This window comes from Hippocampus guttulatus, chromosome 17, assembly GCF_054856545.1.
Source record: "Hippocampus guttulatus isolate MCC_2025c chromosome 17, RoL_Hgut_1.0, whole genome shotgun sequence".
NCBI classification, from domain to species: Eukaryota; Metazoa; Chordata; class Actinopteri; order Syngnathiformes; family Syngnathidae; genus Hippocampus; species Hippocampus guttulatus.
Genome location: NC_141277.1, coordinates 8,525,522 through 8,553,199, shown reverse-complemented (window position 1 = coordinate 8,553,199; position 27,678 = coordinate 8,525,522). Strand labels below are relative to the sequence as shown.

The window sequence follows — 27,678 nt, the reverse complement described above, 5'->3', positions numbered from 1 at the left end:
TTCAAAACATTATTATTTACTAAATTAGAAACTACATCCAACTATCAGAATTTCATTTTGAAAAATAACTAAATAAAATGAAGCAACGAAAAGTCGTGCTACCACGTGACCCGGCTGTCAAAATATGGCAGCCTACTACTGGTTGGGAAACGAACGATCTTTGACAAAGGAAACAAAGCAAGCCGCCCTCCCACTTCCTTCGTCCACATGACAACACAATAACGCGGTACGTATTTTTCTGTCTCTCTGTGCATCCTCAGTGCTGATGACGATTGTTTCGATGTTTATTATTTGCACTGTAGCGTTGAGGATAGCGCAGTGTTGGTATCATTCAACATCTCTGAAAATCTCACTTGTAAGTCATAAATATCCTGAAAATGTTGCTTTTTTGCCATTCTTGCCGAAAATAGCACGTCCGACACCTCCTGGGGCTAAAGGGGTTAACGCACAACTTGCAACCCCCACAGCAATAAAAGGATGTTGTGCAATGCGCGTGAATACGCGTGTAAATGTGAGTGTGTTAAGGTTCACCCAGGAAGCAGTGATTTATGCAGTGGTGAGCAGTCAGGGGACAAGCAAAGGCCTTTTCTGCGGGTCTATATTTACATTCTAAATTATAGAATTTGTTCTATGAAATTGGAGTAATTTGGAACCAAATATATTCTCTTCATTTGGTCGCATTGGCTGGACAGCTCCCACAATGTTATGAGGATGTTTTGTTTTTTTTTAATCTGATCGGATTCCAACTCTCTGTTGTTGTCGTGTAATTTAAACCATCTAACGGAACAGGAAAAGTTGTAATATCTCCATATTTAAAAAAAACTATTTCGGTACAACTATTCCAACAAAATGAATAAAAAAAGAAACATGAAGTGGGCAACGATTGACTGAATAACTTGAATAATTGTATCATGAACAAAAAGTTGAAGCAGTGATCATTTTTCCACGCTGTTAGGTTATATCAGTCGCACACGCCACTCCACTCTACACACTCATTCGCCGACACACACGTCAATCACCAGGCCAGGCCGGGAGGGAAATGCAAGGATAGCGATCCAATTGGATAAAAATAATACCGACACTGCAGTTGCACGTGGTCATTAAAAAAAATAAATAAAGAAAGAAAAATCTATTTTATCTGATTACTCGATTAATCGGCAGTAACTGTTCAATTCGGAAACTATTAGATAGTGGCAGCCCAAGTAGGCACACTTTACTTGGTTTTGCGGGCTTCATACAGTACTGTGGTGGGTCAGGTCACATGGGCCCTGAGTTTAACTCTTGTGTTTCAACTTCCAACCAAACTTTTTCCAGAGGGAGATCTGGCCCACATGAAGAAGTGACAGAAGGCGACCTTTGTTGATCACAATCCCGTCTGCGTCGATGACCACCCACATCAATCCGGTTCTGGTGGAGTCCTTGGTGGTGTCAGCAGTGGTTCTGTGCGTCCATGCGGCGCTGTGGAACCAGCACTCGTGGTGTGCCGTGGCGGTGCTCATCCAGGCCTTCTACGTGCAGCACAAATGGGACCGCCTGCTCAAGTCGGGTAGCGCCGTTTTCCAGTTCCGCCCCGCCGCCAACAGCGGCATCGTCCCGGCCTCGATGGTGATGCCGCTCCTGGGTCTGGTGCTGCGGGCCAAGTGTGCCTCGGCGGGCAGCGTCCACTTGGAGCGCTTCACCATGGTGGTGACGGTGAGTGGCATGGTCCTGGCACTCTTCCTGTCGCTGATCGCGCTTGGCATTACGAGACCGGTGCCCACTAACACCTGCGTGGTGGCCGGCCTCTCAGCCAGTGCCATTTTGTACACCGCCAAGCAGACTCTGACAGTATCGGAGGTGATCGAGGTGTTGGAGGTGCTGCTAATTTTCGTGTACCTCAGCCTCATTGTGCTCTACCTGCTGCCACGCTGCTTCACCCCCGGCGAGGCGCTCCTGGTGGTGGGCGGCATCAGCCTGGTGGTCAACCAGCTCGTCAAGCGCTCGCTGAGCTGGGCCGAGGCCAAGGGGGGAGACCCGGTCCACTACCTGTTGCCCGTGCTGGTGGTGGGCTCACTCCTGCTGGGCGTGGTCTTCGCGCTGCTCTTCTGCTTCATGGAGTCGGAGACGTGGGTGTCGTCGCTCTTCTTCCACACCATGACGGCCGTGCTCGGCCTGGGTATCCTCATGCCGTGGCTCGCGCTCTTCATTGGGCGCCATCCCATCATGTGGCTGTGGGACTTTGTCACGTTCAACCGGTGCCGCCTGGGACTCGTGGCGTACTGGGCGGCGCTGTGCTTGGCCGCCACCTGCGTGGTCCTGCACCAGAACTACCAGCGCCGTGCCGGCTCCAAGAAGCACCAGGCCTCCACGGTGGTGCGTAAGTACTTCCACGTCATCGTGGTGGCCACCTTCGTGCCGGGACTCCTGTACGACCGCCAGCTGCTTCACGTGGCATCGGCGGGCTGCCTGGCTATCTTCATCTTCCTGGAGTACGTGCGTTACTTTCGGATCAAGCCGCTCGGCCAACCTCTCCGCCAGCTGCTGACCTTGTTCTTGGATGAACGCGACTCAGGCCCGCTCATCCTCACCCACATCTATCTCCTGCTGGGCATGGCGCTGCCCATCTGGCTCTTCCCGGGGGCGTGCGCACCCAAGGGGACGCTCCCCGGGGCGGGCGGTTTGGTGCCCTATGCCGGCGTGCTGGCGGTGGGCGTCGGCGACACGGCGGCGTCGGTGTTTGGAAGCACGCTGGGCGAGATCCGATGGCCCGGCACCAAGAAGACCATGGAGGGCACGGCCACGTCGGTCTTGGCTCAGATCATCGGCGTGGCCGTGCTGCTGATTTTCGACGTGGGCGTCAATCTTAACGGTGCCTACTCGTGGATTCTGGGCTCGGTGGCGCTGGTGGCCATGCTGGAGGCGTACACGTCGCAGATTGATAACCTGCTGCTGCCGCTCTACCTGCTCATCCTGCTCACGCTCTGACAGGACGACAAGAGCGGCTGGCAGCGAACGGCACAATAGACGCAGTCAGCAAAACTCCAAATCGTGGCAAATCGATGGAAAAAGCGCAAGCGGGGCGGATATTGTCATGCCTACAAATCACCTTTCAGAACATTATTTGTAATGATTTAGTCAGATAATGTTCGGGATATGACACTTTGGGTTGAAATTTCAGAATGAAACTAAAATGCACTACAGCAGTGACTCTCAAACTTTTTACGGCAAGTAAAAAAAAAAAATGAGACGATGATATTCTTGTAAGCCATTGTAGAATTATGCACAGTTTGAAACTTTACAAAATGGGAAATTTACTTTTAAAAGCACATAAGCATCGAAGCAATGAAAATGTATTACACATAAAAGGTCAATCAAAAGAAACATGTACTCGAATAAATGTTTAAAAACGAACAGCTGTTCAAACTGTAATACAACTGAACTGCTCGGCAGCAATTCTGCCAAACTTCTGGCACTAACTTTTTCCAATGGGATGGACGAGCTGAGGTAAACGATGTTTTAAATACGGAAGACATTGAACAGTTGGACTTACATACAATTCATGTAAGTTCACCTGTAAAGATCACAGAGCATTTTGGCTTCATTGTGAAACTTGACCCAATTTTTCTCAAACATGGCGAGTAATTTATGATCATGTTTCTCCTTCGCAATCATCATCAGAGCCTTAAGTCGTGTTAGTGCCATGACGACGGGGTTTCGCGGGAGTTGTGGATGGGAGCATGAACGGAAAGCCGACGCCGTTTATGCAGCTTTCATGGGACCGCTTATAGTATTTATTATTATTTTATTTTAAAAACGGATTCCTCCACCCTCCCCATGATCACGATTGAATCCTTCTTTTAATCTTGCATGTGAAAGAAAATCACACTTTACTTTTGCAAGTTTGACAGAACCTCTTCAGTTATTTATTCGAGAGAAAAAAAAACTGATCATTTTTAGCTACGTTTTGATCACAATTGAATGTTTGCTCACGTTCCTCAATTCTAACATGAAGATGTCTCTGCATTTCTAATCGTGTCACCTTTTGGCAGGTTTCATGGTTTCTCTTCAATGCTTTACTTTCTCAATGAGTTACCCCTGCCCCCCCCCTCAAACAACCACAGTTGAATGTTTCCTTTGAATGTGTGAGCATCTCCCTGCTTTTTTTTTTCTTCATGTGATATTGCATGTGAAAGGAAAGCAGAAGTCATTTTTGCGGATTTGAACGGGACCTCTTGATACTTTTCTAATGATTCGTTTTAAAGCTCTCTTTTGTGGCCACTTTTTTTTTTCTAACCCTTTCAGGTACAGCAGTCACTACAGTGGACAGCCTATCATGTTATCAGGTTACGGTTATTGTTGCATGAAAGGGTTCAACTCCCCCAAATCCTGATTGAATCTTTCCTCCGAGAGTACGAGAACATCCCAGCATTTTTATTCATTTCCTGTATTTTAAAATCACGTCACCTTGCATGAGGAGCGCATCGTGATGTGCGGTTGATGGACCCGATGAAACTTCATTTCCATTCATGTGAAAGTACTTGAAAATAAATTATCATTTGTACAAATATCAGTCGTGGTCATCATTAATCCCCCCCCCCCCCCACATCATTTGCATTTCTTGGTATAAATGGTTTTCATAAAAGCTGGGAACGAACCATCATCCTGTTCCTCATTTGGTGTAAAGAGGCGGGAAAGGAAGTTCTTCTGTGGGCTGCAGCCTGAAAGCAAAATGGGAACAATCGGAACCAATCTTATCGTAGTCCCTTTTTTTTTTCTTCCTGTGGTTGGTAATTATGTACATCAGGGATGGGCAAATGCATGCGGCCTGCACCCACATTCTGAGTGTTCCGGCCCCCCCCAAAAAAGCCATTTTCGAGAATTTTGGCAGAAGACATTACGACCATGATTACTCCACGATAGCAGACCCCCAGACACATGCATATTACCCGTATTTGCGGATTATTTTTTTCTGTTTCATTTTGGGGTTTTGTTTGGGTGGGTGAGGGAAGCAGGGTTGGGAGCCAAAAACTGGAGTTCCTGTTTTTAGTCAAAAATGAATGTCGTCGTTTCATCAGTGTTTTGTGAGGTTACAAAAGATTTCACCATTGCCCTGATGAGAAATTGTGGGCCTCTCCATCAGCCATGATATACATGAAATCTACGCATCTTTGTGTTTGAGGGTCTGACCAGTTGTCTGGACTCCAGCAGGTGTGGTGGGCCTCCATGAGGTGGAAGGTGTACACGTGGCGCGAGTCCTCCGACACGTTCTCGGCGCTGCGGTGCACCACTTGGCCGTGGATCAGCACCACGCCACCTACACATTCAGTAAATATCAAAAGTCTACTTGCCTGATTTCTGCCACATTAACCTTCCTTGAAACCTGGGACATTTAGCATAGTGTATTTCCTTAAAATAAGTTTCAACGAACCTTTTTTAACTTCTACCGGGATAAACTTGCCACCATCATAGTCCCGCTCCGTACCGATGAAGTCCGTCAGGGGGAAGGTGCCCGGCGGCGTCCTCACCATCCGTCGAGTCACGCCGCCTGCATGGGAGAAGGAAAAGGATTAGATTGCGTGGCGGGTGTGCCTAATAAAATGTTGGCTTACTGTTGTGTGAGCCCGGCAGGAACCACAGGCAGCCGTTGTTGACGGTGGCATCCTCCAAGGCCACCCACAGGCCCATCACCCTTCCCAGGGGCTCTGTGTACAAGAAAGTGGCGTCCTGGTGTGGCGTCACTAGGGGGCACACACAACAAATACTCGCTGAAGTATACAGTATATGTCATAGCTTGCCTTGTATATTGGTTGAAACAATTTAACTTTGTTCTGACCTTCTCCGCCAATCCCAGGTTGCTGTAGGGGGAGAAAACAAAAATCATATTGTAAAAATCAAAAAGATGACAAAACATCCATCAGTCCATTTGCTCATCCGCTTATCCTCACGAGGGTGGCGGTTGTGCTGGAGCCTCTCCCAGCTGTCTTCGGGCAGTAGGCGGGGGACACCCTGAACTGGTTGCCAGCCAATCGCAGGGCACACATACACTCATAGACAAACAAACATTCTTGCTCACAATCACACCAAGGGACAATTCAAAGCGTTCAATCAACCTGACATACATGTTTTTGGAATGTGGGAGGAAAGCGGAGTACCCGGAGAAAACCCAAAACAAATACTCCCATATTTGAATAAGATGAATAATACCAGTAGATTCGTAGACAAAAATTTGGCAACATTGTGCAATAAAACAAACAAAACAAAACAAAAAACGTTTCGTTCCGTGCAAATGGATGTGCTGAAAATATTGTAATATTTAATGATAATCTATTGCATGCATTAATGCCTGCATGAAAAATAAGATTATCAAACAAAATTAGGGGGTATGTATGTAAATTTTATAAATATAATGAAAATGTTTTAAAAGCTGTAAAAAAAAAACAGCATTTGTATACTGTGTATATAAATATACACACACTGAGCTTATATGTAACTACATTTTCTTTTAAAAAAACAATAACGTAGGATTTAAAAATATGGGAAAAGTTTGAAATATCTATTAAATTAGCATTCATCAATATTGTGATGGTTAAATTTTGTAACATACCGTTTATCTAAACATATTTGAATACATAAAATAAAACATTGCACGAATACAAAAAAAAAAATGTTGGGTCAGCCACTCCCACAGTGCAACCTTATCAGTCAAATATGACAATTCTATTCCTCGATGTAGTTTCCATGAAAATACAGTTTTGTCTTTTGAGTGTCAGGTGCATGTTGTGTTGGTTGACCTTGAAGATATACATGCTCTGCAGAATGACCGGATGCACCAGCCCAAGCTTCCTGGCGATACCCTGAGAAGAAGACGGCAATGCTGTGAGTAACCTCTCACACACTCAAATGGTCTCACGCGTGACATGAACAAGTGGCACGAACACTTTTACAAGCCCGAGTGAAATGCTCTCATACACATAAGCATTTTTCTGTACTTGTGGATGTCAAGTGGAAAGAAACTCGTGTGTGTGTGTGTGTGTGTGTGTGTGTGTAAGTGTTTGTACCGGGTGATTACTATTTGGGATTTTTCATTATCGTTGGTCATTATTTCATTTTGACTTTTGTTTTTTTAATTCAGTTTTATTTTGTCTTTAGAGAAAGTTTGTTACGTTTTTTTTTCATGCTTCACTGGTGTTAGTTTTACTGTTTTTTGCTTTCTACTGTCTTCGTAAAAGTTTGTTATTTTTTGGATTTTTGTTTTTATTTCGATCATTTTATATATATTTTTTATTTTTGTTAGTTGCAATTATGTAGGTGAGTGAAATAAACTTCACTTGTGTGTATGAGTGCATTTCATAAGGTAAGTGTGAACTCTCAGGCCTAGTTACTGTCTCACCTGAACTTTGGCTGAATGCGTGACTTTAGTGTACAAAGGTTCAAAGGCATGTAGCGCATGTCCCACTTTATTGAGCGATCGATGCTTGGGCACCACAAATTCTCCTGCGGGTGCAACAGAAAAATAAAAGACGCTTTACCTAAGTTGTTGTGGAGCAATTAAATACAATAAAATACAGCGACTGACCTTTGTCGTCAAAAACTCCCTTCTCAAAGAAAAAGCGGATCTTGTCTCCACTGGTGATGAAATAGTCGGCGTTTCCCTGCAAGTCAAAAGCACAACAGCTGACCGGACAGTTCATTTACACAAACACTTACATTTTTTGGGGGTGAAATAAAATATGCTTTTGACACCCTGGGACACAAACGATTGTGACCCACCATTTCAACCTAGCAACAAGTGCTGAAAAAAAATAAGAACCCAGAACAGTACAAAAACTCATCCATTAGATGGCGTAGTAATGGGAGGTGGGGGGTGGGGGAGAGTCACTCCAACACGCACCTGCCCCCCCATTTTTTTAATAATAGTGAATGTGATACTGTAACAGAAATTGTTTTCAATTAAATTTGGGACACAAATAATTGTGACCCACCATTTCTACCTGGCAACAGTGAAACCGCAAAAATACGTTGAGCATGATGCCATTTCACATAAATTGTGTATAATAATAATATTTTTTAATCCTTAAATTGCATTATTACTGACTTTCTCTGTCCTTTTGAATTATGCCTAGCAACAAGTGACGAGGCTAAAAGAAGTGGGCCGCATACTGTACGTGCATCTGCAGTGTGGCATCAAGGAAGGCATCTAACAGAAATCCACTTTAAAAGGTTAAAAAATATGTACAGATAGCTGAGAAATCAACTTAAACACAGCGACTAAATATTTGTACTGGATTACTTGCCAGCACTGAAGCCACTGACCTGCTTGTTAAGCTGCTCATGGTGGTACGTGGAGAAGGTGGTGCGGCAGTGCGCCGGCACATCCATCACATCCACGATCTCGGACATCCTCTGACGCAGTTCGTCACACTCATCAGGTGTCAGGAGCTCATCCAGGACCACGTAGCCATCCTCCAAGTACTATGCAAAAACACAAAGAGGACACCGTAGTGAGTTTCACAACCTTTTCATTTCGTTTTTCATATTTGAGAAAAATCTCATTTTGAGTTTTGAAACACATTTCATGGAAAATCCTCAAAAGGATTTATTTGCTATTCTATGTTTATCATCACACTGAACTCCCAAAATCCCCCCAAAATTATTTTTTGATCTAAGGTCACAATATTTTCATCGAAGGTTCATCAAAATACAGCAAATAATTCTTATTTTGCTTTTTTGTGATAATGATTTTGTTCAATAGAGTTGTGCAAGAACATTTTGCTATTATATTTGTGTGCCATCTGTTAAATGCAAGTACACCGGAAGTTTAAAATTTGCTGGACGTAAAAGTTCACAACCCAGCAGAAAGTACAGTATGCTATTTCCAGTACTGTATTCAAGTATTCGCACGAGTCACCGCGCCGATTTGCTGCGCCTGTAAACGGCTTACGTAATCAGACTTAAGAAGCGCAATTCACGGCAAACCTTTTCCGACTGATTCAGCAGCTGCAAGTTGCATTGCTCACCTTTTGCACATCTCGGTCGCTTATAAAGTCCATGTTGTCTTCATGACTAAGAGAAGCCCCCAAAATATAGTCTTGGAGGAGGAGGAGCCACAAACGGGCGTACTGATTGGCTGCCTGAGTGAGCGAAGTGGCTGACTTCCGGGAACGTGACACACTCATACGTCATCACTCCCCGTTGAACCAACTCGTCCTAATTGGATTTTCTCCCACAGCAATATTGAAAACTAGGAGCGATTTCTTTGAGTTTCCAATTCAAGTTCATACAGTTAAAAAGTAACAATGTTTAAACATTGGCATATATAAGGAGGATTAAGAACATTCATCAAAAATAACTCTACAACACCAAGGTGTCGAGACAGTTTATTGTGTCACAATAGTACAAAAAGTGCAACAGTCAATCAAGGCATGTGGATTTTTTTACATTACATTTAAAATTACATTCTAAAAACATTGACTTCACAATTGTAATATGGCTTCCCTGCACTGACAAAAATTATTTTGTTTCCCGTCATTTGAAACTTTCCACGTGTTTTAATAATGGTTTTGTCAAAATACGCCAATGATTTGGAATGATACTACGCTTAACATCCCATTTATTATCCTGCTAATAGTTAAGAAAAAAAACTCACTCATGGAGGCAGCACTTCATACACTAAACCATGTGTATATGGTGTTGTCAACTTCACCAAGTATGTCCTGTTTATCAGATGCTAATAGTGAATCATAATCTTTCAATCCAAGAAACTCAATGCAGCTCTGCTTACCTTTTGGCTTTGACATGGCTCTGGATCTTCCCGAAGCCTGGCTGATCATGTCATGGGCAGATAAACTCAGTCTGGGGGCAATGATTATGCTTATTAAATATGTAATTAGTTATTATGCAGTTAGGTTAGCTATGCCTACATCGCAAAAATACATCCCCCCTTCAGATACCTCACCCGCATTTTTGCATTAGAGCACCTCGTTGTCGGCCATGAGTGGATGCGTGTCACAGAGAGAAGGTGAGTCAGGTAAATGTTCTCTTTAAAAAGGCAGTGGTCACTTTAGAGTGCCTCGTTGTCGCAACCGTTTTTCCAGTTATACAACAGAATAGCTTTGTCTTTGACTAACCAGGCCAACATTTTACACTGTGTAAATTTGTAAGTAAATTCAGTTGGGATCGTCAATCTTTCAATAACAAAAAAAAAACCTAGAGCTTAAGGCCGTGTTTGCAACATGCTAGGCCACGTGGAGCAATTCAAGGCTGCGGTGGATGTGGCGAATCATTAATACTGTAATTGTTTCGAAATCAGCTATGTTTGCAAAAGCTGAAAACGAAAAGTCTATCGTATCATGTAAACTTGACTGACCGTGGCTGTGTTGGGTATTCACTCCTTCTCCACGATATAGTGCCTTATATAATGTGGTCATTTTGTAGTGCTGTTGGAATGTTTAGTGAGTATTGGTTATCCCCTATTTAGTAGCGTGTTAAATACATCTTGACACAATGGTCCCTAGAAAAGCAGGACATCTGCCGATGCAAGATAGAAAAAAGCAACACATCAAAACATGGAAGGATGTAAAAGATTTTTTTGGAATAACTTTTCTGGGTGAGACCTTCTACACGTACCTTTTGAAAAACGTATTGATACATACCGCTGTGGCAGTAAACGGGTAGATTCCAGTTGATAAATATAAATGTCCACGGCAGTGAATGAGTAGCATTCCAAAACTACCTTTTATTTGACAGGTGAACTATGTAGTCCATCTCATAAAAATTCCTATATAGTCTTAAGGGAGTAGGGAATGGGTGAATGATTACAAACGTAGCCCATGTCTCATTAACATTTTAACAGTTCCTTATTGATGCCCGTTCTGGTTCATTGGCACGCAGTGCAATACTCCATGTAGAAAGGAAGAAAGGGGCTTTAACATGCTGATTAGAAAAAGGGTAGGAGAAAAAAAGGGGTCTTGGCACAGAGCCCGGATGGCACGCCTCACACTAAGCGACTCAGGTCTTACCGACTTTTAAGGCCAAAGTTAAGATCACACAGAAGATGCTCTGGAGCATGTGTGATGGACATTCAAGGCTTCTTAAGGTACATATGTGACTCTTGTGTCACAAAGAAAAGGTGCGCAGCCTCCACTTACCTTCCCAAGGCAATTAAAAAATAGAAAAGCCGTCACACTTTCTCCTTTTCTGCACCCAGCAGTTGCTCCTTGACCTCGGGTGGCAATGTGTTGAACAGCTTCTCCTCCACCACCAGGGCGCTGCGTACTAGTAGGCGACACTCGCCCAGCTCGGGCGGCAGGCTCTCCAGGTTGTTGCCGCGTAGCTCCAGCTGGGTCAGGCCGGCCAGCTCGCCCACGCATGCCGGCAGCGTCTCCAGGCAATTGTTGCCCAGCTGCAGCACACGCAGCTTCTTGCACTGGAACAATTCTGTCGGCAGCGTCTCAATCTGGGGCAGGGGGACAAAGGCGTACTGCTTGAGAGGAAGCGCACATCTTGCAGCACAGGAATCATCCAGTGAAGCCCGGTTTATTGTAAGAGCAAAGACTACGGTCAGGAGTTCTAAAACTGGTTATGTTGCGTCGCCACTGGGTAAATGTTGTTTTATAGACATGTTTTTACAGTATTTTTTTTAATGTTAAGCTGTAACAAGTATGTTTGTGATGCTGCACAGTCCAGTAGAATCTCTTTTGTCTGCCCTATTGTTTCAGTTTTTGTACCTCGACCGTGATTGCTACATAAGCCACAATGGGGCCAAAGAAACGGTGGTCAAGAACCCCGGTGCAATCAAGACAACTGGACTTCTTTCTTGTTGACTGAAAGATGTTTCATCTTGAATCTAAAAAGCTCACTCAGTTTGTCAAGTGAAACAATCGTCCTGCATAACAACCGATCAAAAGGTTGCCTCCAGAGGTGAACTGTCTTCAACAATAAAAGTCCAGTTGCCTCCATTGTACCTTTGTGGATTACCATGACCTGGATGACTGAGTATCTACACAGACCTACTGAGCGATTCTTACTCGGTTTTCTGTGACGGCAAAGTGCTGCAGGTTCTGGAGCAAGCCCACGTCAGGCGGGATGACGGTCAAGTTGTTGTGACTCAAGTCCAAGAAGCGCAACTTGTGGCAGAAGAAGAGCTGACTAGGCAGTTTCTCAATCTTGTTCCTATTGAGGTACAGCTTCTCCAGGTTGTTGAGGGTACCGATCTGAATGGGTATGTAGGCGATCTGGTTGTACCACAGCTTCAGGCAAACCAGGCGGCGCAGGTGCTGGAAGCTGATGATCTCCTCAATGGTTTTCAGGTTGTTGTCCTTCAGGTTGATCTCTTGCAGGTTGTGCAGGCTGAAGATGGAGTGCGGAATTCGCTCCAGGTCGCAGTGCACCAGCTCCAGTTCGCTCAGGTTGACCATCTTGTTCATGCTGTTGAGCACCATGAGCTTGCTGCCCTCGTTGTTGATGGAAAGCTTCTGGAGGTGCGCGCTCAGGTCGGTCACCACCTGTGGCAGCTTGTACAGGTTGCTCTTCAGACGGAGGACCTTGAGCCTCTTCAGCTCGCGTAGCCCATCGAGGACGATGTAGCGATTGTTGTCTGCGCTCAGGTTGCCGGTCAGGTGCAGCTCACTGAGATTCTTGAGGCTGTAGATCCACAATGGGATCTCCTTGACATCTGTGAACTTGATATGCAGGGACTTGAGCTTCTCCCGGAGGAACGTCAGGGCGGCCGACTCGATTTTGGCCGGCGTGTGGTATAACCGCAGCTCGCGCAAGTTAGACAGCTTGGCCACGATGGGTGGAATGGTGACGTCGGGGATGAACTCCAGCTTGAGGCCCTCCAGCTCCACCAGGTCGAAGACTGTCTCGGGGATGCCACTCAGCATGCACAGGTGCAGCTCCAACTTCTCCTGGTAGTTCTTGGAGATGTGCTGCCGGAGCTTCTCCAACGTCCACTCGTTGTTGAGGTTGAGCTGCCGCAGTTTGTTCTCACTCACCTCCGACAAGAAGACAGCGAAGCGCTTGGAGTAGAGCGGGTCGTACTGGTCGAGCATGTGCAGCATGAAGGCGAAGTCGTTCTTCAGGGCAGGGATGTCGCTGTAGCTGCCCTCCTCGCGGATGGCCTCGAAGGAGTAGCGTTTGAGGGTGCGCCGCAACATCCAGCACAGTGTGTACATAGCAATCAGGCCGTACACTAGCACCAGGCTGATGTAGAACGACGCCAGGATTTTGAAGAGTGTCGCCAGCGGGTGGGCGCAGTAGAATGTGCCGAAGCCCGTCAGCTTCTCCGTCTCCACCGTGCACATGACGCTGAAGCGGATGTAGCACACGTAGTAGCTGGCATAGCTAATGATCACCAAAAACATGATGACTTTGATGATGGTCTGACGCACGTACAGACGGTGGATGACGTCGCCTTCTTCCACGTGGATCCTGAACTTCTTCACCTTTTCGAAAAGAGCCTTGGCCTGCTCCCCTTCCTTCTTGTCCAGAACCCCAGTTTCTGGTCGATCCACGATCCCTTGCTCAATTTTGGTCTTTGTTTTTTGGAGCATGGGCATGCTGGCCTCCACGTCCTTGGTGTCAGGCAATGGTTGGTACAGGGTTTTTTTGTCAACTGAACCGTTCATCTTCCCTAAAGGTTTGGCGTCCCTCTCCTCCACCACCGTCTCAGACAGCGCCCTGGTGGTCCACGGCGAATCAAAGCACTTTTGCAGGATAGAGACAAAGTGCTCCAGTTTGGAGCTGGTGCGCGGGAACTTGAACCAGAAGTTGCTGCAGGCCAGGAAGATGAGCGTGTGGAGCAGCACTAAGTAGGGGAAGTACTTGGCGAACCAGTGCAACTTGCTCTCGTAGCACACGGCATCAATGTAGCTGTACTGGTGGCGGTCCAGGTCGTTCTGAATGCCGCGGGGCTCCCCGGGGCGCGGAGCCGAGGAGCTGCGGGGGGGCGCCGCCTCACACGAGTCATTGGCGACCCACTTACAGGGTAAGCAGATCATCTTGTCCTGCGTGATCTGCAGCGTGCCGCCAAACACGGCGATCATCAACATGACCAACGAGATATAGTCGTTGAAGACGTCCCACCAAGGCTTCAGAATACGGTACGCCGGCTGGGTATCGGCAAAGTACCGGAGCTCGGTGATGGGAATCATGATGGCTTACCTGCAGGGATGCAGACAAGCAGCCGATTAGCCTCAGAAGACATAGCATTTGCCTTTTACACAGCAACGGTGCTGTCCTGCCTCTCTTGGGTCTCGGATACTACCTCCGAAGGCAGACAATTGCCTGCTCAGCTTTGTCGCTGAGCGGAAGAGGCATTGGTTAAAATTTTTGTCTAGGTCATTGGTGTCAAACCTCACTTCGCTACTTCCCCTTTATATAAAGAACCTCACACACTTTTGCATTCTTCATAGTTGAAATTAATATAGTAAAATGCTCAGTTGTTTAACATGTGATTTTTTTTTCAAACTAGGTCAAACTGGTTATTCACAAGCTGGTGATGTCACAATCCCATATGATGCCATTCAAAGCAAGGGGTTCTGCCTTGATTGGATTTTGGATTGGATTGGATACAACTTTATTGTCAAATGTGCTGTAACATTTTGACTTGAAATGGCAGTACTATCACATACAAATACATGTGTGGCTAAAGACAAACTGTGGCGGGGTTTACTTTCTGGGACTGGATTTGACACCTGTCAGATAGGAGGGTTTGCATTTTGGCTGTCGATACATTTATAAAGCAGGTGGTGTCCGTGTGTTACATATTGCAAACTGGTAGTGAATGGACTTACTTTTGGAGTAGTGGAAGTAATCGACATACGTGAAAGACATCTTGGCATTTATATGATAATCGGTTTAAGGTGCATAAAAGACATCTCGTAACCCCTCAACACACACACACACACACGCAACAACTGCCTTTCTTTTTTATATGACAATTCTGAACACGAGTAGGACCGTTTTGGCATACTAGTTAGACAACTACGTTACAAATTCCACTACTTGACATCTGCGGTCTATTATAGCTCCAAGAGATGTTGACGAGGAGAATCTTATAATGGCAAAAGTAGCACTTGTAGCATGCCGTTTGTAAACAAGTAAACACTTTTGCCTCACTAAAGTTGACAAGTCGTCTCCCTACTGAGGACAAAGTGCACACTAGTATATGGACCTTAAGATTGATATCAATGAAGGCGTTTCATTTTTGTGAAGATGTCAAAGCGATTTGAACTCTTATTTGACATGTAAGGTATCAGTGATATCCATCTTAATGTCGTATTACTAGGCCAAGAGTGGAACTAGTAGTCCGACAAAAAACGTTTATAGGACATATCAAAGATGTGAAGTAAACGCCGCTCGGGTCTCCTGATAGCTCTACTTCCGAGAAATAAAAACTCACCACTTTTATGGACACTGCTGGCTCTCAGCTCTCCCACACGCCAGGGACGCATTTCTCAACCACGAGACCGCCCGGACGACACCGGTTCGGTGGGTGTGGACCCAGTGGGACAGCAGCTCCAGAAGGCGGAAGTCTGCGGATTCCGGAAGAGTCCACTCCGAGATCGGCGCTGATTGGTCCGTCAGCTCGAGCCTGCCGGATGTAGTACATTTCCTTGTCGTTTTGTTCCTACAAACTAAAAGCTCCAGGTTAAAGTTATGTGGGTCAGTCAGAGCTTGGTTTTAATTTGTATGCGCCTTCTCAGTGGGAGTTTGACAGAAAAGATTGTACAGTCTGACTTCAAGACGCAACCACACACACGCCTTGTAAACACGTATAACGTTTTAATTCGACAACAATAACGTTGGTTCCTTTGGCTCAAACTCATTTGCGTTTGCAACAAATATCGAGATCGATTTTGCACGTGTACTACATTTCCTCACAAAAAGAAAGGCACAATACAATAAACCAATTAATGCCAGCAAACAATGTTGCTTTGTGCCGTTCATAAAACTAACAAAAGAGTACAATTCCTCACTCATAAAAAAACAATGTGCAATGCTGTGCCCCAAATTAACGAGAATGAAATGACGTCATAACCACACGACGACCCAGCAGCTCCAGACAACGTAAACAACTGTCATGGCGCTCTACGGCTGTCTCGCATGTTTACGGGCATCACAAATATCGAGATTGATGTCACCGTTTGCTCGGGGTTCACGATGTCGTTCGTCGGTGTGTGGAATTTATCCCCGCTATCTCTCTGCGGTAGTAGCAATAAATAGTCTTTCTCGATTGGATCAGTGTAATGGTCGTCTTCAGGCACACTCGGAAAAAGTCCAAATCATTTGGAGAAGGTTCTCGAGTGAGGCTGTTGGGAAAATCCAGTCAACACATTACTACCTGGTGTACACATGCAAGGTACTTTGGTTTCTCCACATTTGTGCAACGCAAAGTGTTACGCAACTTAGTGATGGACTTGTTGCAAATTGGAACTCTTTGAAGGTGTGCACCGCCAGATCCAGGCAGAACATCTCCAAGCAGGCGTATCATAATGGTGTCGTGATTGTGACGTGTCCGGGATGCAAGAATCACCACATTATCTCTGACAACCTGGGCTGGTTCTCCGATCTGGAAGGGAAGAGGTTGGTTGCTTGATACTCTGAAAAATAAAAGTTATGAAATCATAGTACTGTACAGCGGCCCTCCGCCACATTGTGGTTCGTCGTTCATGACCCCCGCTATACCGCAGATTTGTAAGTGAAAATCTTCTAATGAGTTTTTACAGTATACAAATAGAATTTTGAGTTGGGCACTTTTAATGTATGACCAATGAGCAAAAATAATATTGTATGGTCTGTTTGTATGTGGTCCTGCTGCTGAAGTAACAGGTGTTTAAAGGTTTAGAATTAAGATAACCTTTATTTGTCCCACACTGGGGAAATTTGCATTACCATAATCTATTTATTTTATTTTTTACAAAAGCTTCTCTTTACGTACTCTATGTGAACGTTGTCAGGAACATCGAGGAGATACTGGCCGCCAAAGGAGAGACGGTGAGGCGGCTGGGAGGAAGTGATGCTCTTGAGGTCGTCCTAACCGAGTCGAGCCAGGAGAAATGTCCTCAACAGGAAACAGCAAACAAGAAGGATTTGAAGGAAGATGCATGAATGCATACACCATCGAGTCAGATGGTTATTTTCCACTGTGGTTGTATGGGAAGAAGCCAGAGAGAACCCACAAGTGCATGGAAACTGATGCAAACTCCAGATCTGGATCAGAACGCAACAACTATGAGGTAGACGGGCTCACCACAAGTTCACTATGCTGACTAGGAAGAAAACAGCATAACAGAAAATCTGAAATAAAATCAAATTATGAATCCAAAACAGTCACTGCAATTGCATTTATTTTTATAGAAGTTTTGATGTTTCCATTTTTGAACACTTTACCAAATATAAATCCTATATAAGCGCATTAATTGTTGTCTTTGTAGAAGTAGAACTGTCGTCAGGATTCTGAAAACGTTAGCACTCAAGAGCCACATCAAATTTTTAAATTGGAAAGATAGGCATAATTGTTTGATAGTAGAAAACAATTTTGTTTTAAATCAAGGATATTGTATGATTAAGAATGTTTTTTACATTTGGCATTGTATTATTTGAATGCATTGTTATTATAACAGTTATGTAATTAGATAAATGCGTGGAAAAAGACGATTTAACACATTATGGGAAAATGACAAAACTACAAATGCAAAAAGCTGCATTAGCTTGTGCTTGTGTGGCTACTGTAGTACCGTACTTGTGTATATTCGGCCATTTTACCAAAGAGTAAACAAAGTTTCGATATAAAATTTCCATCGCGATGTATTACGAAATACAAAATAATTGAAGTGCATTTGCAGGGCGTTTTCAGCATCGCGCCAGCGTCACATGAATCACATGATCTCGTCACTTCGCGCGAGAAGGCGACTTGCTTATTTGCTAACGTTGTAGCGCCTTTTTGCAGCAGGTTAGCACGTCGCCTCTTTTGTTTTGCCCCCTTCTCGCGTTCGGACTGCGATGGAGGCCCTCGCAGCCGCAGAGGAGGCCGAGGAGAGGCCGCATCACTGGCCGTTCCTCATCGGCGTCAGTGGGGGGACTGCCAGTGGGAAGGTTTGTTCGAGCCCATTCGCTCAGGTGGTCGTTAGCATTAGCCGGGGTAGCGTCGCCTGTCAAGGCATTTGGCCCGCCCACTTAGGACAACGATTAAAATGCGTTTGCGTTATCTATTATACACGCGACATTCGTTTTGGATAGCTTCTTTTGTGACGTATGCGTGTTACTAGTCACAAACAAACACAGGAGAGAGAGAAAATGTTTTTAAAAATCGCTAGCTTTCTTCTTTATCGTTGACTTGAGACGGTGCAAGTGTTAAGTGCAAAACCAAAATCAATAAATGTGCTATTAAAAAATTGTACAATTACAATACGAAATGCATTGGGGTTTTTACATGTGTATGTAAATAAATATTTATAGCAATCATTTTGGGTTTGATTTCATTTTTTTCTGTAATGTTTCTCAGCCAAAGATAGTAATGTATTTAAACAATAATAAATATATCCATCCACCCATTTTCTAATAGGCTCATGCAAGCAAGGGTCACGGGTACTGGAGCCTATCCCAGCTGTCTTCAGGGTGTAGGCGGGGTGCACACCCTGAACTGGTTGACAATTGCAGGGCACACAGATGTACAACCATTCGTGCTCACACTCACACCTAGGGACAATTCAGAGTGTTCCATTAACCTGACATGCATGTTTCTGGAATGTGGGAGGAAACCGGAGTACCCAGTTAAAACCCACACAGGCACAGGGTACATGCAAACTCCACATACAGGAAGGCCGAAGCTGGAATCGGATCCTGCGGCTTTGCACTGAGGCATACGTGCTCACCAGTCAATCACCGTGTTCCCCGATAACTATATATCACAAATTAAAATACGTGTTGCCTATGTGTTTCTCCTCGCTTTTCATTTGAATTTTTTATTTCTGGGGCACTATGCCAGTCGACAGTGTGCGCTAAGATCATGGAGCTGCTGGGCCAGAACAAGGTGGACCACCACCAGAGGAAGGTGGCCATCATCAGCCAAGACTGCTTCTACCGCGTGCTCACCGCTGAGCAAAAGGCCAAAGCTCTCAAGGGCCAGTACAACTTTGATCATCCAGGTAGACAAAACACACGCCGAGGGACTCATTAAAGCGTGGTGTCTATTAGAGCGGGAGACACTATTTGAGAAATACAGCACTTTGTAACAGTGAGGAACTCTTGCCGTTTTGGTCTCGCCAGAAGCCTTCGACAATGAGCTGATGTACAAAACATTGAAGGACATTGTGGAGGGCAGAGTGGTTCAAGTCCCCACGTATGACTTTGTCACCCATTCCAGGTGAGACCTTAAATGTCGACATTCATTCACACAGAGAAAGCCAGCAAAATCAATGTTTTGCTTCATGCGCTCTTTTGCTTTCAGGTTGGATGAGAGGATCACCGTTTACCCGGCCGACGTTGTCCTCTTGGAGGGCATCTTGGTCTTTTACCCGCAGAAAGTGCGAGACATGTTCCACATGAAACTCTTTGTGGACACCGATTCCGACGTGCGGCTGTCTCGCAGAGGTACGAAATATGGTTTGGATTTATTTCCCCGATTGTTTCTGAGCTGAACTTTTCGGTTCGTTAGTGCTGCGGGACATGGCCCGAGGCCGGGACCTGGAGCAGATCCTGTCGCAGTACACCACCTTTGTGAAACCTGCCTTTGAAGAGTTCTGTTTGCCGGTAAGCGTGAGATCCTGAGCACTACTTTTACTGAGCAAGTGTTCCCTCCCACATACTTGAAGGATTTTTTCCCCCCCTCTGTCCTGGTTTTAGACCAAGAAGTACGTGGATGTCATCATTCCCAGGGGAGTTGACAACATGGGTGAGGCTCATTTCTCATGACTAGAAAAATCATCTTTTTAAGTTATCCTAAAAAAAAACGGTCAATCATAAGAGCGGTAACTAATTACCACTCCCAAGTGGCACTACAACTAAAACTTTGTCCTCAGGGGACAAAATGGACGCACTGACTTGAGGTGAGGCATTTATTTTAGTGGACAGCACACCTGATGATTAATTGTGGGGTGGCGTTTTAAAGCAGAGGCCACGATTTGAGGCAGCCAGCTTTTTGTGATTACCACACCAAATATCTTTTTTTTTCCTGTCACAAGGAGCTAATCTGCAGGCGGCATACTTAAAGATTAATTGGTGTGTGGCTTGTTGGGTTCTTTTGCGGTTTTGATTTGCTTTTAAATTCATTTTATTTCTTTAATTAGTTTTAAGTTTTACACAAAATATTAATCTGGATTCGTTTGTTTTTTGATATATATTTCGAGTATTTGTTGAGTGCAAGATAAAATAAATGTCACAGTATGTGTTGCGTAATAAAGTCAACTACAATTACCAAATGACTGTTGGACCTCGTTTCCCCATTAAAGCTGCACAGTAATAAGTTTTTTTTTCCAGTTTCAGTTATTTCGTTGACTATACCAACAGTGCTACACACCGAATGATTAGAGCATCTATTACAACGGAGGCCCACAGACTTTACACACTAACGTGTTTGTTTGTGTGCCTCCAGTGGCCATCAACCTGATTGTGCAGCACATCCAGGACATCCTCAACGGCGACATCTGCAAGTGGCAGCGGGGGCCCATCAACGGGCAGGTCCGCAATTTGAAGCGGGCCATGGCGGGCGAATGCCACCTGCAGAACGCTGCCAGTGCCAACCCGGCCGGAAAGCGGGCCCTGTTGGAGCCCAGCACTCGGCCCCACTAGCGGCCAGAATGCCCGGCATCGTTCGGAAGCTTCCGCCACACCATTCCCAAAGACCTTTATTTGATTTTGGAATTTGCTGTTACAAGGGCGGGGAAGTTTCTGGCAACTCTCATTTGAGAAATTTGGGAAATGGTCCAAATTGGAAGACTTTCAATGAGAATTTTGGGGGAATTGAATGAAATGGCCCATTCAAGTGTAAATATAAACATTTAGTTTTGTCATAAGCAGACATCCGCAGCAAATAGCTACCTCTCGTTGCCCACAAGCCACGGCTTGGGGTACAGCGGTGCCTGTCTCATATTATCTTTCCTCATTGAAATGAATGCAAACGCCATTAATTCGTTTTGCGTAATGTGCTTTTTTTTAAATTAGAAAAATATCACTCTGTTGTACTTAACTTCTATTAATACTATCAAAACATCTATTACTGACAATTGAATCGATTAAAAAAAAATTTCACTGCCACATTTTTTTGCTCCATTTCAGTGGCCAAATGGGGGCAGTATAATACAGACGTAAGGATGAGTGACTTAAGTCAAGGTACCTTTGTAGTTGAATGAAATGTGACTGTTCTAGTTTAGATGGCTAAAATTATTAAGAGGTTCCCATTCTGCTTTATTCCCATAAATTCCTATGGAACGTTTCCAACTTTTCCAAATTTTGCAAGCATACACACATGGTCCTGTTGTGTCAATTTATCGACATTACAATCATAAGCTGATGTAGGGGGAAAAAATGCACTGTGTGACCCATTTTGTTCCATTAATTTGAAGTTATAACCCACAGTGCGAGATGCAGTTTTTTTCCCCCACTAAAGATTGTTCAATGCCCATGTAAAAGGAATGTTTTTCGTGTGTTTATGTGAATAATATAAGATGATAATAAAGTATGATGAGTTCATGTATAGAAACAGCTGTTTGTTTTTATTGAGGGCACAGTGTGACGCGTTGCTTCTGACTGGTCTCCCAAAGACGAAAGGAAATCATTTACATTTTGGAATGACAAACGACTTCACTCACCTCGCCTCGAACATGACTTGTTTTTTTTTGGGGCGGGGGGATTTTGGATTTTTTTTTCTTTTTTACACATGACCACAGCACACCATGACATAACAGATCACAGCATCTTGCGTCATTTCTCTTACCGTCTTTTTGTCTCGTTTGCCTTTCTCCTTGTTTTTGCATGCGTACGTACGGCACTTGCGGGAGAGACGGCAGAGTTCTTCCGGTAAGCACAAACGTCCTTTTCAAGAACAAAAGGAGCGGCGTGTGTATATAATACATTTCGTATCCACACATCTTTACACAAGCGAACAAACCTCCCCCTTCAACGCAGGACTTCACAGTGGATGGCGCTGCTATTTTGAGGGGAGCGGCGTGCTTGAGTTGAGGTGACCGATTCAATGGCACGTGAAAATACATACATATATATACACATATATGTATATATACATATACACACACACACAAATACACGCAAACAACTCACAAAAAGTAAGCGATACTCTGCTTTGGATGCAATGTTTCAAACTTTTTGCAAGTAGTGTATGTATATCGTCGCTGTTGTGTGGAAACCCCGTTATCTCTAAATAGGGTCAATTTCACTCTCACATATTGATACTATTGGTCTTTGACGACAACTGTTAATTTAGACATTATTACCCAAATAAAGCTAGAGAACAGTACAGCATGATGTTGCCTTAAGATTGAAAATCTGGATGTATTTTGCGTAATAATGACTGAAAATAGGTGAGATAGATTTGAGTAAGCCTGCTCTGTTTAAAACAACAACAACAAAAGAAAGTTGTCATATTAATTATAAGTACCGAAGGAAATGAGTCAGGTACAAAGGTTCAGTTTGTGTACGGAATCATTTCCGCCTATTATGCTGCTTAGTCAGCTTATCATTTCATGACATCACTCATGGCTCTAAGACCTCTGGGGGAAAAAAAGAGCTTGGGAATGATTATACAAATATAGTCAGCGTAAGTGCAGACTATTATGGATAAAGCAAAATGAATTCGATTTTTTTTTTTAGCATATTAAATTAGCAATTGTACATGATTTTGGGGTGGTGGCGTGTTGATGTTGGTGCGCAAAAGTATATGATATCAATCTAAGATATAGCTTCGAAAATGCAGTTTTAAAGGGGGACTTAGGGTTTTAAAAAAATATTTGCATTGTTTTATGTGCCTCCACTAGCCCAAAAACGGGATTCTGATAATGGAGCCATCAATTTTCATCCATCACGGGATGCTACCATTTTTATCCTATACTGCCCTCTGCTGTCGGCTTAAATCGCCATCCAAGTGCCCGCAGGGTTGCATTGGCAGCGTCACGTGGCCAAACCCAGAAAACAGGTGAAGCCAAGACATTCGCAATGCGAGCCTAATGGCACGTTGACGTCAATTTCAGTCAACTGAAGAGGTTGGTGTGGCGAAAAATGACGGCACCATGATACAGATGTCAAGAGCTTCCCTCGAAATCCTCAAGTTCCCCTTTAAGTAACTCAAGCAACATGTTTTAAAATCGTGATTTTAGAGATGGCAGAATTCCACCCAACAGCGACGACATATAATAATACAAAAATGTTGAAAAACTTGAAAGCGTAATGGACCTTCTCACCTCAGTGTCACACACTCGGCCGACCGTCTCCACTTTACAAGAGAGCAGACTTTGGTTATTTCCGTATTTGTGAGTTCGCTCTCTCCCAGTAATGAGAAGTCTCCCAGCCTGGTGCGGCTCCTCGTAAAACTCACTCGCGCTTCCAATAATCGTTCTCCTGCAACGAATCTCCCGTTAGTGCCTGCCGAAAATAAAAGCGTCCATTCGGCGGGTCCTTTAAAGTGGAGTTAGTGTCATTGAAGCACAGTTGGAGGTCATGTCTTTTTTTGTTTGTTTGTTTGTTTGCGCCGTTGGTGGGGCCGCTGCGCTTAAGTCTTCTCGTCCCGCTCCGTTTTGCGCCGGGCGATGTTTCGCGGCTTGATCTTCAGCGACAGCTCCCACAGCGCCTCCTCGGCCAGGTGGTCGCTGAAGTCGTTGAAGAAGGAGACGATGTCGTCGTTGCGTTTCAGCTCGTAGTGCCTGGAAACGAAAACAACACGACATGAAACTCACGCAGTGAACCTGAAGATTTTGAAGCCCCTTTTTTTTTTAAACTCTACAACAGAGCTTTTTCAAATCAAAGAAAGATGACCAAGTCCCATCGCCATCCTTGACGAACACGCCCACACATGCACGCAGGCACAGAAACGCACACGCAAAGTTCAACGTTCATTGAAACTCCATGCATAGGGCATGCATCAGTGCAGTGCTTATCTTGCAATAAACGGTTATTTTGCAATCAAAGGTATAAAAAAATGCCCAAAAGAAAAAATTGCCTCAAAGTGAAAGTTCTGCTTGAAATACAACCTTGCACAGAAAGCTCTTTTTTTTTTTTTTGTTGCAGAATTTCTCTTGGAAACTTACCAATGTTCAACAGCCGATTACTAAAGAATGGTAAAGGGTAAAACCTTTTTTTCCTGATGAAAGAAGAGGGTTAAAGCTTTCTTTTGGTAGGTTCCATGCTTATCTAACTATAGAACAATTTTTTCTGTAGGCCTTCAAAAATGTGTCGAAATGGTCAAAAATGGCTGGCTCCCAATTTGAGAAGTGGGAGAAGTAGAACTGTTAAAAAAAACAAAACTTGACATGGTCTTGATATCGCTGTGGTCTTTTAGTCAGTCACTCATCTAAGAGACCGCTTACGCGCTTGGCTAGGTGCTGCCGTTTTGGTTAGCAAACGGGTCGAACGTATACAGATGGGATGCGTGGTTACGCACACTTGCTGGAAGCGGCGCATGCTGTCCAGGATGTTGAATTGCTGCCACCGCTTGGAGAAGTTGACTTTGCCGTCGATGAGGTCGGGGTTGCCCAGGTGAACGAAGGTCAGGTCCTGCAAGATCAGACCCCTGGGGCGAGAGTTGTCAGTGTGAGAGTGTCTGTACTTTCTCTCTTTATTTCTGTTTAAGGTGACAAACCATGCAAAGCACTTACAAGTACGGGATGCAGGGAGGCTCGACTTCAGCCAGAGCGGCCCGGTATGCCCGGAAGGACGACGAGCTGTCAATCAATGTGCAATATTCCTCCAATCCCTGATGGAAGGATAAAAAGAAAAAAAAGCAAGAGAAAATATTACAACAGGGTTTTGTTTTTTCATTCGGCATATAAAATCTGGAGGTGGCCTTCCTCCACGCCTAACTTGGAGCTGCGACCGTGTCGAAGAGCTCAGACAAGACGAGTGTTTTTTTGACCGCTTTGATGTTATCATCGTTGGCATTGCTGCCATGTTGCCGATATTTCAAATAAATCGTTTACTGCTATGCTGTTGCTTAGAGATAATAATAATAATAATAATAATACATTTTATTTATAAGCGCCTTTCAAGACACCCAAGGACACTTTACAATAACAAAAAACACAAAACAATACGGGTTGAGCAGCGGCAGCCAAAACGCGCCAGCGTTCACTCAACCCCGGAAGTCAGAAAGCAAAGTTAATATGACTAAGTTTATGAACCTTGATGATGAGATTATGTTCTTGATTAAAACTTTGCATATTCATTTTTCAAAATTCAATCTTAGTATAAAAAGATTTTGCGGCATGATGGTCGACCGATTCGCACATCCGCAGAGGTTGTGGGTTTGAATGGTGTGGATTTTGCATGTTTTGCCTGTACCTGCGTGGGTTTTGTCAGAGTACTCTGGTTTCCTCCCACATTGCAAAAACACGCTAGGTTAATTGAACACTCTAAATTGTCCTGAAATTGGCTCTTTATCAAAAAAGACGAGACAAAACCACCTTTCCCCCCCATTTGTTTAATGCTAAAAAGAGAAGCAATGATGAAGTCTTGTCCCAAAACAAATCATTTTCTTGTTGAGCTAACATGCAAACAGTCTCACACCCACCCACACCCACAAAATGTAGCGTGACTTGTCGAGTCGTGTGTCATCTTAATGGGATTGGTCGCTACGACGAGACACCCGAGTTCAGGAGCTCACCTCTGACGTCTGCTTCTGCCACTCCAGTCTTCGGATGGGGGCGGAGTCCAGGGCGGACAGGATGGCCAGGTACGAGTTGAAGTTGTTCAACTTTCTTAAGTGCTGTCCAAAGAAGTGGAGTGAGTAAAAAAGAAATGAAATACATTTTCCGTGGGCGTGCCAGGACTCACCTTCATGATCTTGATGAACTTGAGCAGCAGCTTCTCTCGGTCCTGGGCTTTTTCTTGCTGAATGATTAATGAGCGCACCCTGGAGGACGCAGACGATTAAAACAGAAAGTGGGTAACAGGAGCTCCCAGATGCTTTTTTCGTTTTTTGACACTCACCAGTAGCTCATGTTGTTAAAGTGCTCTGTGAACTGCGTCAGGTTGGGACTCTTCTCTTCGTTTTGCTCTTTGGCCCAAAGCAACACCTCGGGAATCTGACGCAGACAGAAACAAAATGACCACAATCAGAATTCATTTGATCAGCGGCTTTTAGTTACTCAACTCAAGAGCACCAGTCATTTGTTTAGCCAGCCGTAGAGTAGCAGGCACCCTTTTACTTACCTACAGAAATTAGGTACCAAACATTAATTTGCTCAACTGCAAAAGCATTTAATTATTCAACTGCTGAAAGTTGCAGGCACTTACTTACTCAACTGCAGTGAGTGATAGGCATTAAGGTGCTTTACTTACTCACATGCAGAAAGTACCAAACCTTTAATCACTAACTAGAAAGTACCAAACCTTTCATCACTCAATTGCACGGTCCAAAGCCTGACAAGGCACCTCATTACGCAACTGTAGAGAGTACCGGGCATCGGCTGGCCTACCTCAATTTTGTAGAAGAGCTCTGCGTCGAGAAGCGTGAGCTGGTCTGCAATCTCGTGACTGCGGAAATCGTGAAGCGTTCCGGGCCTGGCGGGAAGGCATTCACACACCGATTTAGATCATCATTTTCTACACTCCGCTGCAGATGGGAGACAGGGGTCACGGGAGGTCACGGGCGTACCTGGCCGAGACGCCGCGGGCAGCGAGCGGCTTGAGTGAGTTGGTGTAGCGCAGCAGCTTCTTCTGCTCCACCTTGTCCAGGATGTTCTTGCGGAGGACTCGGGCCAGGCTGAGCTCCCCGTTGCAGACCAGGGTGAAGACCAGGTCCATGAGCTGCTTCAGGATGTCCTCCGTCAGCTCCACCAGACTGGAAGCAGAGGCCCATTGTCAGGGAAACTTGACCCCATTTCAGCCAGTCTCTTTGTTACAAATCACCGTGACACAAGAAGCTCAGCGACCACTAATAAAACAGTCAATCTTGAATGGGCGGATCTCTAATCCGGTCACGGAATTGATTACCGTCGGTTACTCTTACTTCCCGTGTCATGACCATGACTTCATTTGGTATCCCGTTTCTCTAATGCTAGTATTAAAAAAAAAACACAAGGTCAAAATAGGCACACCTCGAAAGGTTATGGTATATTTGGGATACACCCTGAGATTTCACTCAGAAACTCAATCTCCGACAGTAGTATACATTATTTATAATCTCGTTTTTGCAGCAATGGATTGCAATTATGCTATGATGGACAGTCCCTCCCACCCTCTCCAGCCCGCCCTGACAGCACTAGGTAGCTCCTTCAGCCAGAGACTGTTACACCCGCGCTGCAAGAAGGAGAGATACCGACGCTCGTTCCTACCAACTGCTGTCAGGCTGCTGAATAAAAAATAGCAACAATAGTATTAATAATAATTAAATGATGTGGAAAACAACTGTAAATAGCACTGCGATTTATCCATTTTGTATTTATATTGCACTTAATTGAACGGTGTTTGTTTGTTTTTTCTTCTTTCTGCCTACATTCTTGCTGCTGGAGGCTGTAAATTTCCCCAGTG

General features: G+C 44.6%; 6 protein-coding genes across 12 annotated transcripts in view; 3 read left to right on the top strand and 3 right to left on the bottom strand.

Moving 5' to 3' along the window:
• The first annotated feature begins 118 nt into the window (after window positions 1-118).
• On the top strand, window positions 119-4,546 carry dolk (dolichol kinase). The gene is made up of 2 exons (XM_086135363.1): window positions 119-226; window positions 1,315-4,546. Exon 2 carries the CDS (start codon window positions 1,384-1,386, stop codon window positions 2,962-2,964), a length of 1,581 nt encoding a protein of 526 aa, XP_085991489.1. The 5' UTR covers window positions 119-226; window positions 1,315-1,383; the 3' UTR covers window positions 2,965-4,546.
• On the bottom strand, window positions 4,390-9,277 carry phyhd1 (phytanoyl-CoA dioxygenase domain containing 1). Its single transcript, XM_086135364.1, has 10 exons — window positions 8,997-9,277; window positions 8,293-8,451; window positions 7,556-7,631; window positions 7,370-7,473; window positions 6,771-6,833; window positions 5,813-5,834; window positions 5,589-5,717; window positions 5,408-5,524; window positions 5,167-5,293; window positions 4,390-4,697 (listed from the first exon to the last, which is right to left on the bottom strand). The coding sequence occupies exons 1-10, from the start codon at window positions 9,153-9,155 to the stop codon at window positions 4,649-4,651; spliced, it is 1,005 nt and encodes a 334-aa protein (XP_085991490.1). The 5' UTR covers window positions 9,156-9,277; the 3' UTR covers window positions 4,390-4,648.
• Window positions 9,278-9,339: 62 nt separating this feature from the next.
• On the bottom strand, window positions 9,340-15,529 carry lrrc8aa (leucine rich repeat containing 8 VRAC subunit Aa). The gene is made up of 3 exons (XM_086135361.1): window positions 15,383-15,529; window positions 12,006-14,142; window positions 9,340-11,434 (listed from the first exon to the last, which is right to left on the bottom strand). The coding sequence occupies exons 2-3, from the start codon at window positions 14,130-14,132 to the stop codon at window positions 11,159-11,161; spliced, it is 2,403 nt and encodes an 800-aa protein (XP_085991487.1). The 5' UTR covers window positions 14,133-14,142; window positions 15,383-15,529; the 3' UTR covers window positions 9,340-11,158.
• A 493-nt stretch (window positions 15,530-16,022) lies between these two features.
• Window positions 16,023-17,310, top strand: dnlz (DNL-type zinc finger). The gene is made up of 3 exons (XM_086135368.1): window positions 16,023-16,342; window positions 16,427-16,566; window positions 16,941-17,310. The coding sequence occupies exons 1-3, from the start codon at window positions 16,064-16,066 to the stop codon at window positions 17,089-17,091; spliced, it is 570 nt and encodes a 189-aa protein (XP_085991494.1). The 5' UTR covers window positions 16,023-16,063; the 3' UTR covers window positions 17,092-17,310.
• A 555-nt stretch (window positions 17,311-17,865) lies between these two features.
• Window positions 17,866-21,682, top strand: uck1 (uridine-cytidine kinase 1). 2 transcript variants are annotated; one of them, XM_086135366.1, is made up of 7 exons: window positions 17,866-18,078; window positions 18,971-19,130; window positions 19,255-19,348; window positions 19,433-19,575; window positions 19,640-19,734; window positions 19,828-19,876; window positions 20,576-21,682. In XM_086135366.1, exons 1-7 carry the CDS (start codon window positions 17,986-17,988, stop codon window positions 20,770-20,772), a joined length of 831 nt encoding a protein of 276 aa, XP_085991492.1. In that variant the 5' UTR covers window positions 17,866-17,985; the 3' UTR covers window positions 20,773-21,682. The 2 variants fall into 2 exon arrangements, with proteins under 2 accessions (XP_085991492.1, XP_085991491.1); XM_086135365.1 differs by having other exon boundaries at window positions 17,869-18,078; window positions 19,252-19,348.
• rapgef1b (Rap guanine nucleotide exchange factor (GEF) 1b) overlaps window positions 21,673-27,678 on the bottom strand; it is a 39,286-nt gene continuing 33,280 nt past the window's right edge. For all 6 annotated transcript variants that reach the window (XM_086135355.1, XM_086135358.1, XM_086135359.1 and 3 more), the window contains 8 exons: window positions 26,804-26,989; window positions 26,625-26,709; window positions 26,137-26,231; window positions 25,981-26,059; window positions 25,811-25,912; window positions 24,807-24,904; window positions 24,593-24,721; window positions 21,673-23,855 (listed from right to left, as the gene is read on the bottom strand). In XM_086135355.1, the coding sequence (XP_085991481.1) occupies window positions 23,705-23,855; window positions 24,593-24,721; window positions 24,807-24,904; window positions 25,811-25,912; window positions 25,981-26,059; window positions 26,137-26,231; window positions 26,625-26,709; window positions 26,804-26,989 (925 nt within the window). In that variant the 3' untranslated portion in view covers window positions 21,673-23,704. The remainder of the gene's footprint in view (window positions 23,856-24,592; window positions 24,722-24,806; window positions 24,905-25,810; window positions 25,913-25,980; window positions 26,060-26,136; window positions 26,232-26,624; window positions 26,710-26,803; window positions 26,990-27,678) is intronic.